Raw genomic sequence first — 12027 nt, forward strand, 5'->3', positions numbered from 1 at the left:
CACTGTGCAGTTATGTCTGTTGATAAATATATAAGAGCACAGTGACTTTCCAAACACCCTGTAGAAAATACCTTAACAAAATATCACCCCAGAGGATCTTCAGAATTTAAAATTTTTTTTTTTCTTATAGAATTTAAAACTTGTATACTATTGAAATATGGTATAACACAAACAACAAATAGTTTAATAAAACTTTGTAAGCAGGGGCATAGATACTGGTGGGGATGGGGTATACATCCCCCCTTCATTTCAGGTGGAGGTATGGTGCATACAATCATGCCCCCCTACAGTTTGGTCTGTTGAATTGTGTGTTTGTTCTTGTGATTCTCGTGTTCTTACCAATCAAATTACATAATTAGGTCTAAATGTAGGCTTTTCAGTAGCCGAAAATGTACATCTTTAATAGAGGCGTGCTTCTAAGCTTTTCGATCTAGGCAATAGTTCGTAAGTATCAGTCAGTAGGCCTAAGTATACATGCTAGTATCAAGGCAATAAGATTACTCTGTTACTGCATGTTTACAGCTTTCAGGTTCACGTAATCACAGATTACCAATTTGCACATTGAACAGTCCACATAAGTGGTTGCAAAAATCATCCCCCCAATAGTGTGCAAAAAATCTACACCCCTGTTTGTAAAAAAACAATCTTTTTGCCATTTGCAGTAAAGGATACCCATGGTGATAGGGTTAAAGTGGCATCAAAAAACATTATGAAATATTTTTCAAAAATCAATCTTTTATTGTTTATACCACATGCCCAAAAACTTGTACGTGTTTTGGGTATAAACACATACATTGTTTTGGTAACAATGGGGCAATCAGTTTACACAAGCCTAGTCACACATGGATAGATATGTACTAAACTAGATGAAGTTTCATAAAAAGCAGAGAAATCTGTATCCTTCTATGTATAATCATGATTATTTCTCACCTCTGTGCTTCAGTGGGATTTTGAATTATAGATTTTTCTCCATCAATCTGAAACTGTTTCAACTGATGTGACGGCATACCTTGAAAGCAAAGTAAAAATAGAATTAAAAGACGGTTTGTGTTTTATAAAAAAAGATATTATTATCTAAATTCATTATTCTATTTTGAGAATGGTTCATAATAATGATACACACAATTATGCAACTGATTTGATACAATAGCCAACTGGAAACATTCCAGCTAATAACACACATTTGTTTTATTTTTTGGTAAAGCCACCGTCTTGCTCAAAAATGCATAAAGCATTTAAATAGATAAACATGTTCAAACTGGGACTTAATGGAATTAAAAGTAAAGTGTTATGTGTCATCAATTTTCTGGAAGTACTGAATTCTTGTTTCTCTGTGTCAAACTTTACAGCCCTACTATTAGAAATATTAATTCCAATTTTTTCACTTTCTTTTAGCATTAAGCACTGTTAACATTAAAACTATACTTACTAAACTCAATTCACATTCCTATGTGTAAATAGCAAAATTTGAAAAAGATATTTTGTAATTTTCACATCAGTAAAATAAGTGTGATGCAAGTGCATTTTTTTCTTTTCTTTATTTATTTATAAGAAATTTCTCACTTAACACCTGCCAAGGATCTTTTAGTACTAAATAGGGATGGTGAATGTGGAATTACTCTGGAAACTACTGATTTTTGGTTATTTTAATAGATCACAATGAATGAAGATCAGCACAAGTTCTAAGAGGAAAAAATAAATATTAATGAAAATATGACAGGATGAGACCTATATAGATGATACCATACTGGACAATACTCCATCCTTCTTGTATATTAGTCTTCATTGCAGAAATAACATTTTTAATTTGAGAATCGCCAATGAAATCATTCCGTAATGCACTGTGCTTCACTGTGCCACTATCCTTACAAAATATTGAAACTAATGATTTCTTATCTACGATTCTAATTCCCATTTGTGAAAAACAATATAATTGTGCCTATCTTATATTTCACTATCAATGCAGTAATCAATTAATGAATCTCTTATTCAGCTGGAATGTTAAATCAATTGGGAAACTTTCAGGTAAGTTCTTCTCTCATCTGACCTGGACCAACAGTTTAGCCTAATCACTACACTTACACCATCACATTCACAACTACATCTAGATTATTTCAAGCATGTTTCATTGCTACATTGTTTTACTTTACATTTACGAGTTAATTTCTTCATGTTTGTTCCATGGTCTTGGGTTAGTTCATGGGTCTGGTTCAGTAACATAGAACTTGAAAACAGGTCCAAAAGCTTTCTTTTCATTTAATCAAAACATTTCTGGAATGACTGATGTTATTAATCCATGTCAAGATAATGGGCTAGCTCATGCAGAATTGTCAACGAGCTTTTGGCTCCCACATATACAGTATAATTAATAAATTCTTGAATTATTTATGGGAGACAAATATAATAAATTATTTCTACATAACTCTATATAAACTTATTCCAATTTATATCCGTGATGATGAGAAACCCACTTGAAGTAAAAATGTATTCACAAGACAGCTAATATGGATATTAAAACTTTAATTAAAATAAAGCACACAACAACATTTCATTCATCTTAGATCATCTTCAGGTTAACAGCTCGAAAAGTTGTTCTGTACTTTAACTAAAGTGCTAATAGCTACAACAGCCATCTTGAGAATATATTTTTATTCCAATTTAATGTAATGTATCAAAATGTACTCAAACAAGAAACATTTTTAATTTCATGTTGTAATTCCACACTAACCTTCAATGGGTTTACACTTGAAAGATTCAGCTACCTTTTGTATTGCATCTGTGACAGCAAAATTCTGAAGAAAAGAAATTGTATGTAAATACATGCTTTATTATACCTACTGTTAAATATGGTTAATTTGTAAACCAGCAAAACAATAAAACTAGTAACTATACTAACAGGGTCTTAATCTTTTAGTTCACGACTTAAATGTTACTTTTCAGAATAGTTTTTGGTGTAACTCCAATAAACTTCACACGACATAAACTACAACCAAAAATTATCTTTAGAAAGCATAAGGGCAAGTCTCACATATTGGCAGTTGCATTTTCCTACCTAATTTTACAATGAATTTGACATATCAGAAACAAACAAACAAAAATCAAATTAAAAAATATCACTAATTATTTCTTAAAAATAATTTAACAAGAATTCCCCAATTATCTTGAAAAAACTAGATTAAATCAGATAAGAAAAAATTATAAGTTAGTAACTACACCATAAAATTAAAGCATTTTCACTTAAAACCAGCCAAACTATCTTCCTCCACTGTAACTTACACAGTGCTGCTAGTCTTTCATTGCTGATATTATGGCAGAATAAAAGCATAGCTTAAATGTTAATATAGTTAAAATAATTTTATAAAAAGCAGAAAGAATTAATAAGCATACTTCAACTATCAATACACATTAAAAGCAACTGTAACTGCAACATGTACAGAAGTGTAAAAATAAAAATATCACTTTCTCTTAAAACCAACTTATAGTTTGATGTAGTTGAAACTACAAGTTCTTTTTTAAAACTATTTCAGTTTGTTATCCACATGCAGAGATGGGAAAAATGATGCACTGTTTATGATTGTGGGATGTTTTCAAAACAATGATACTAATATTTCTGTACACTAATTTCATCTATGTATATTACATATATAAAAACCTGAATGAAAGAGATAAAGCTAACTCTATAAGTATTGAATGGCAAATTTAGTCCAACCTTTATTGTTACAAGAACAAGCCATTTTTGAAATGGGCTATTTACTTAACAAAACCTTGTAGCCATCATGGTAAATAACTTGCAACCATAAAAGTATGCATAGAGTTTTATATTTTATCTTATGTTTTCTACAATAACTAAATATAAGGTTGATTGGCTTGACATACCTCATAACTGCCATAAAAAATTAGGAATAAATCCAAATTACTGAGCAATATATTACCACAACAGCATCATTTGCTCATTCAAATACATTATTAAAACAGGATGAGTCACGATATTCTAATCCATTCCAGGATTTGCCTGGGATAATTCGGTAACCTCCTCATTTCAGAAAATATTTGTACAAGTTTATTCAAGCAAATCGTTTCTTATTGTATTTTGTATTACTTGCCCAAATGTATTTATATGTTAGGCATTACAATCAGTGTTCACTAAAGCATTAGAAATGCTGTTTTTGCTGATCTTTATTTGATTTATTCGTAATAACATAACCAGTAATCTAGTTACTAATATATATTGTCAAGTGTTAAAAGAGTAATTTTTGTTTGCTTGTAACCTGTGAAACATGTTGAAATCCACACTGATTAGGATGAAATTAAAAACAGATTCTATGGAAATGAAACTACTGTCTTAGAACACAGTTTAGAACGTGAAAATTATAATACAACCCCTTATTATGATCTTGGGTACAATATAAAGTAAACATTACTAAACAATGTATCCCAATCTCCACGTACTTTACAATTTCATGGTGCTTCTTCACTGAATGTTAATATCAACCTTAATAGTAACATTCTGCACATTTTCAAAATCTTTTCTGATGATGTATTTGAGGATATAACAGAAACAAGGTACTACACAGCTCAGAAATTTTTGTTTCAATAATATATGACTATCAGCTATCTAAAATTAAAATAAATGACTGCCATTTTTCTAACTCAATTACCAAAAACCTTGACACTAGGAGTTAATTTTTTTATCTGGACAAAATAAAAAAAGCTCAAACTCTTCTAAATTAATATTAAGTTGATAGGTTCACCTAACTAATCAAAGTTTTCAAACAAATGAATCAAACTGAAAAATCTATTATCCAAATAGTTGTACTGTTCATTAACTACTTCAGAAACAAGCAGTCAAGTCTTATAAGTGATAATGTAAGTGAAATAATTTATGTGTAGCAAAATGATTCTTCAACTGTATTTCATACAAAGCAGAACTGTCAACTTTCTGGTTAAACTGACTTGTCAGATTGGCATAAAACCTAACAAACTCAATCTTTGTTTTGAAAAGAGTTTTATTTAAAGGAAGGAAGGAAACTGGTGTTAAATTTAAACATGTTAACTCAATGATTAAGAGATATGCCCCTTTGTGCTCAACACAACCACAAAAGTAACCATGAGATTAGCCACACTATAGCTTTTGACATCAGACAGACTATTAAATAGACATTTCGAGGGCTTTTGTACATAAAAAAATTCAAATTTTCAATTAAAGATTTGTTAGTGAATTTACTTAAGACTTTTTGCCCTCAGAATACAGACTATCCAAACAAAACAGTTGATTTTGTTTTTAAGATTAAAAACACTTTTTCTGTCTTACAGTTTTCAAATATAATTTGCATCACCTTTTATCACTTCTGGAATAAATAATAAATAAAAGAAGTTGTTTTTATATGTAAATATTTATATTTTGTTTTTTATTTTCTCTGCCACAGTACTAACTGCAGGTTTAGAGTCAATGTTTGGTGCAGTGTTTAAAATTAAGAAACAGGAAAATGTACATACCTTTCAATCTTTAAATGAATAATCTTATACTCTTTTTTTTTATTTATATTTTTATTTGCACATCTTTACATTTTAAAAAACAGTTTATTTTTAATGTTTAATTTCCTTTTTCTCTACCTTAGAATTTATTATCCAACCACACCTCAATGGGCACTCATGGGCAATATTATGGTATCATTAGCAAAGTGTTCTTGCATTCACATATTACCAGAATGATCTCAAACCAAAGCAAAATTTCGTTTATACTTTTAAAAAAGTATTAAACCTTCACATATGAATTTTAAAACTTAAGTAACACATAATTAACACATACAAACATAAATACAATTTAACTTTCTATCTGACTAATAAGTATCCATGTAATAGATAACCGTAAGTGCTACAAATAACAAAACAATAAAAACAAACACTGTCAGTAATTAGATGTACTCAAAAATGAATATTGAACATTAATTTAAAAATAACCAATTGGAAGTTCTTTCTTAAAATGAGCTATTTCTTTTAGGTATAAAAATAGACATCAGCTATGTAAATCTTATCCTATAAATCTCAAGTACAGAAGAGAGGCATGGCTTCTGTCAGGTGTTCCCAAAATTACTTTATTTCTGGGAATTGACCTTAAGGAATTTGAAAGAAGGATATGTAAATAATACAATTATCTTAGTTTCTAACTAGACACACACATATGTTGCATGTGAATAATTACTTAAGTAAAAGAGACCAAAAGTTAGGATTTGTGAATGCACATACGTAAAAGAACAACAAAACTAAAGTTGTTTTTTCTTTTTAAAAGTTTATTTTGAAATAAGGGAATTATAATTCAGATAATACGTAACACACATCATAATGCTAAGTTTATTTAATACATTGATAGCAAAGTTGCTTAATTAAATTTTGAATGCAACTCAGAAAAACCTTGAAACATATACACACAAAAAAATTACCCATGAGCTTAGAATTAACTTAAACTGTAATCTTTTCCAAATAAACATTAAAAAGCTTATTCTTAGAAACAATATTCATAGATTGTTTAAAATTATACAAGTATTCTCAAAACAGTTGTACTATGTAAAATAATAAAAAACAATACCCACAAAACACACAAACAATACTCACCTCGCCCCCTGGCTTTACCATTCGTAGAGCAATTTCTGCAGCAAAGTGTGCAGCACATATAACATCAGCCTTTCTTCCTGTCACCTTATTTTCCTGTATAAATTGGTGGAAAAAACATGTACTAGGTATCATAAAAGGATTTTCTTTGATTGTATATTAGAATATCAAATTAATCTGTATTACTTCAGTCGATGCTAGATGAAAAGAACTTTTAACAAATTACTTCTCTCTTGATAAATAACATGGTGCATGTTGTACATCAATTACAAAACACTTACAGCTTTTTTTAATTTGTTAGCAAAACAGTGGACACAAAGCTACCTTTAAACTTAAAATAACCAGTACTCTTTTATCCTTAAAATATTATAAAAAATAAGTTTATTTGAATATTCTCTTTATACTTTGAGGTAATTAACTGCATTTTTAAACATATCTCTGTGATCAAATTCTCCTGTACCATTTGTATGTATGTTTATAATAATTCAAGTTTATGTGCATCACACAAAATTGCTGATATACATCCAATCAACAATGATTCAAGTCGTTGTAAAAACAAGTTTTATTTCATGGAATAAAGTCACAACTAACAAGTATTAACAAACAAAAATATTACTTGGTCTTGGAGGGTGCATTTTAGACAAATTAAATAGCTACATAGCAAATGGCAAAACAGAGTGCTACTACATTGTGGAAGTTTGTACACTTGGGTGAAGTGTATGAATCTGGCAGTAAGTACTCAATATTCTCCACATGTAGTATGAGAAAGAACCAGAATCAAGACCTAGGACATTTTATCCATTAGAATGTATGTGGTTATAAATGTTACAGAAGAAATGCGTTATTACACAAGAAAACAATATGTATCGTAAAAAGTATTTTGATGCCTCAAAAACATTTCCTGAAGAACTATATTCACAACAACCCTTCATTAACCATGACTGTTTGTTTCTTTGTTTTTGAATTTCATGCAAGGGTTATCTGCACTAGCCGTCCCTAATGTTGCAGTGTAAGACTAGATGGAAGGCAGCTAGTTATCACCACCCACTGCCAACTCTTGTGCTACTCTTTTACCAAGGAATAATGGGATTGACCATAACATTATAATCCCCCCACAGCTAAAATGGCATGTTTGATGCGACTAGGATTCGAACCTGCCACCCTCAGATTACGAGTCGAATGCCTTGACCCACCTGGCCATAACGGGCCTATTAATCATGACTACCTCTTTACATGCTGAGTACACTGACATTACTCAAAGCTTATAAAAGCTGCATTAACATACCTACAAGCACCAGAATTACAAGTGTTCATCCCACACAACTTTTATGTCTACAAATGGTGAGTGTGGGATTGTGAATGTCTTGTATTCCTCCACTCTATTATAATACTTTTACACATTATTTAACAAGCACAAAGAATTATACTAACCTTGAACCAAACATATTTGATTGATTGATTGATTTAGTGTTTTATGGCACAAAGCAGCTATGCTATCTGCACCAAACGTCCAGTAAAAAGGTAAAAATAAATTAAATGCAGTAAAATACACAAAAAGAAATTAAGGTAAAACATCATTGAAAACCAGAAAAAGCATAAAACCAATGTTGACACCTAGTCTAGAATGTTAAGAGAGAAAGCAGAGTAAGAGAAGTTGTAAAGGTCTTTCTCTCGCAAAATGGTAATGATCATAACAATCATAACCTGCCAGGAAGACTAACAGGTAAGTATAAGAACCACAGTCAGTCACCTGAAGTTGGCCTTTCCAGTCCTGGTTCCAGGTTATGTGTCATAACAGCCATTATCAAAAGGTGAAATAATAAAAGTGTTAAAAGACATGCAGCAAAATTGTAATAACAATTCGTCAGGACGACTAATGGGTAGTTCAAACAGCAGCATTAGTCACCTGAAGTTGGCCTTTCCAGTCCTGATGTCAAGTTATTTAATGTTCTGGCCATTTTCCAATTTCAAATTGAACTAGAGAGATTGAGACTCTGAAAAGGGAACAACAATTAAAAATGTGTAATGAATAAATATCCAACACTTAAATGAGATTAAAAAGATTAATGGCCATTAAAAAACTAAAAACTTTATCAAGGTGGACAGTGTCACCATCATCAATAACACTGTCCAATGTTACAGACAAACCCTGGGACAGAACATGTTTAAAATAGTGCCGTCGTTGAGAGTTGTAACGATGGCAAGAAAGTAAAATGTGGCTTATAGTGATTTGAGTGTTACACAAATTACACACTGGTGCAACAGTTCCACATAAAAGAAAACAATGAGTTAAAAAACTGTGACCAATGCTTACTCCAGTTAAAACAACTTCCTCTTTCCAAACCTCATAGAAGCTAGATGGCCAAAGCCCAATATAGGGTTTTATTTGAAAAAGCTTGTTGTCGCATTGCTCACTCCAAGTGGACTGCCAGCCGTCACGGAGCTGAGCCTTGAATACAGGACCATAGTCCATGTATGGAATAGGCACAGTGGTGATGGTGCCAGAGCAGATAGATTAGGCTGTCGTGTCTGCAAGCTCTTTCCTGCAAATACCAATGTGCCCTGGTATCCAGAAAAACTGGATAGAAGTAGATATTAATGAGAAATGGGCCAGTCGGTTTTGAATATCAGTGAGAACAAGGTGTGAGCCAACGTGAAGCAATTCCAGGGCCAGTAGAGGACTAAGCGAGTCAGTATAAATAGTGCAGTTGGAGTACTGCTCAGCTTCAATATGATCCAGGTCAAGAGATATGGCATACAGTTCAACAGTGAACACAGAAACAGTAGAGGGGATTCTGCGTGCAACCATCGAACTGCAACAAACCATGGGAGAGCACACAGAATTACCTGATTTGTAACCATCTGTATAAATTGGAACAGAATGATTGTTCAGTAAATAAAAGATGGTACTTCCAATTGGGAGTATCTGCTTTTTTCTGACGACAGAAAGAAAGGTCACATTTGGGGGCTGTAATAAGCCATGGTGGGATGAGCTGACCAGTGGATTCTGCAATGTTGTCCAAGGACAGACCCAATTCATCCAATTGTGCCTGGATGTGAAGGCCAAAAGGTGCAATGGTAGATCTTCTGTTTTGAAAAAGTATGGCCCACTGAGAAAGGAAAATACATCCCTATGTGGGATTTCTTTGATAAGGAACAAAGTTTCGAAGAATGTAGTAAAGACATTTCCAAACGGTGACAGCCCCAGTGCAGAATGGAAGTCCTTGATGATGAATGGGGTCCAGCATCTTTAAGGCCGAAGGTCTGCCAGAGCCATAGACCATTGATCCATAGTTGAGTTTCAATCGAATAAGAGCACGATACATCTTTAACACAGAACATCAATCGACTACCCAACTGGTGATAGAGAGGACACGGAGTATGTTCAGTGCTCTCGTGCATTTGACCCACAGCTGCTTTAAGTGTGGTATAAAGGTCAGCTTACAGTCAAAGATAAGCCCCAAGAACTTGGTCTCAGGGACCACTGGCAATGAAACTTCACAGATACAGAGTTCAGGATCAAAATGAATATGCCGTTGGCAGCAAAAGTGCATGCAAACGGTTTTAGAAAGAGAAAAGTTAAAGCTGTTCACCGTAGTCCACTTCAGCACACGATTGAGTGCAGTTTGTAGTTGCCACTCAATATATCTCATGTTCGACGACCAACACGAGATGTGAAAGTCTTTAACATGGATCCCATTCCCAACAGTGAGAGGGAGTTGTTCAGTGATGGCTTTTATCTTTATACTGAAAAGTGTGACACTCAAAACACAGCCCTGAGGGACCCCAAGTTCCTGTAGAAAAGAACAGGAAAGCGTTGAACCCACACGAACTTGGAATCTCCTGTCCGTTAAAATTTTTTTAATAAACATGGGTAAATGGCCATGTAACCCATATATATGGAGGTCTCAGAAAATGCCATACCTCCATGTTGTGTCGTAAGCCTTCTCTGATTGATGTTTCAAGTCAAATTAGGTGGTCCATGGTGGAGTGCTGTCGTCGGAACCCACACTGGGTGGGCCAGAGGAGGGTGTTTGATTCGAGGAACCAAACAAGACGAGCATTAACCATCCTCTCTAAAGTCTTACAGAGACAGCTCGTCAAAGCAATTGGACGGTAGTTTGAAGGAATCTTGGGATCTTTCCCAGGCTTAGAGGAAGGTAAGATGTACAATGTCATTAAAATGACTTATATTTTAAATATATACACATCAGATCTCTTTCTGAAAGTATAAAATCATGAACAAGTCTAATAATTTTTCATTATTTGTGTGCACAGTTTAATTGCTTCAACTACTTGCATTAAAATTTAAACAAAGCTTCAAAATATTTAGAAACACTACAAAAGAAAAAATAATAACCATTATTTTGTTTTGTATTTTTATCTACTGCTTATGTATAAGAATACTAGCTGTGTTACCTGCACTCTGGACAGAAGTCATGTAAATTCATGATTAACCCTTAAACAGGGAAAATGTTATAGGTAGCAGCATCGATCGATTGATGATGGCCACCTTCTAAGGATTAATGAATTATTATAGTAGGACATGAAAAGTTGTCTCCTGTTTATATAGTTTTTAAAAAACTGAAAATGGTCATAAAAATAATGAAACTGTAAAATTACATGTACCTCCTCATGAACCCAACAAACTTTCATGCCAAATTTAGTGAAAATTCATCAAAAGGAGTGAAGTAGTGGTAAGAAAAACCCACACAAAAAAACTTATAAAAACTGCAAAATTGAAAATTTGTGTGCATTTCACCATGGATGTAATGAACCTTCATACTAATTTTGGCAAAGATCCACCAACACCCTGCGAAGTATTTACATCGACATACAACAGACAGTACTGTTATACTTACATAGGTGACATCAATGCATTAAATTCATATGCGACATATTCATGACGTCATATTTGGACCCTGAGAATGGAAGAAAAAATAAAATTCTGTGATGGGAAATGGATGCAAAATGGGAAAATTATGAGCCCCATTGCAAATCTACATGCACATAGAATAAAAATTTCACAAAGTTAGGGGTTGAATATCACATAAAGTTTCTCCAGTACCATATAAGCAAGAGTTCCATTGTACTGTGATGTATCATGTATTTTGCATGTCATTGCAAAAATGCTTTCAGATATTTGGGCTTGCAGTTGTTTATGGTTTCTTTAACAGCTGCAAATGAAGTGAAATTATATTATAATTTTCCTATGTTTTTTCATTTCTCAGGTGCAAAAGTAATAACATTGAGTTCATACAAATCAGACATTGATGAAAAACAAATTGAATTTAAGATATTAAATTAAACAATTTTTTCTTGTTATTGCATGAAAGATTTAAAGTTATGTTTACAAAACTGCATCAGTTTGTGTGATTTTTTTAAAAATACCAATAATAAAACCAAAAGGTTGTTTTT

General features: G+C 32.6%; 1 protein-coding gene across 2 annotated transcripts in view; it reads right to left on the reverse strand.

The window, feature by feature from the left end:
• Nucleotides 1-12027, reverse strand: part of LOC143232090 (proliferation-associated protein 2G4-like) — a 77167-nt gene that overhangs the window by 26467 nt on the left and 38673 nt on the right. For both annotated transcript variants that reach the window (XM_076467160.1, XM_076467159.1), the window contains 3 exons: nt 6613-6705; nt 2729-2792; nt 931-1009 (listed from right to left, as the gene is read on the reverse strand). In XM_076467160.1, coding sequence (XP_076323275.1) covers nt 931-1009; nt 2729-2792; nt 6613-6705 — 236 coding nt within the window. The remainder of the gene's footprint in view (nt 1-930; nt 1010-2728; nt 2793-6612; nt 6706-12027) is intronic.

Source organism: Tachypleus tridentatus, chromosome 11, assembly GCF_004210375.1.
Source record: "Tachypleus tridentatus isolate NWPU-2018 chromosome 11, ASM421037v1, whole genome shotgun sequence".
NCBI classification, from domain to species: domain Eukaryota; kingdom Metazoa; phylum Arthropoda; class Merostomata; order Xiphosura; family Limulidae; genus Tachypleus; species Tachypleus tridentatus.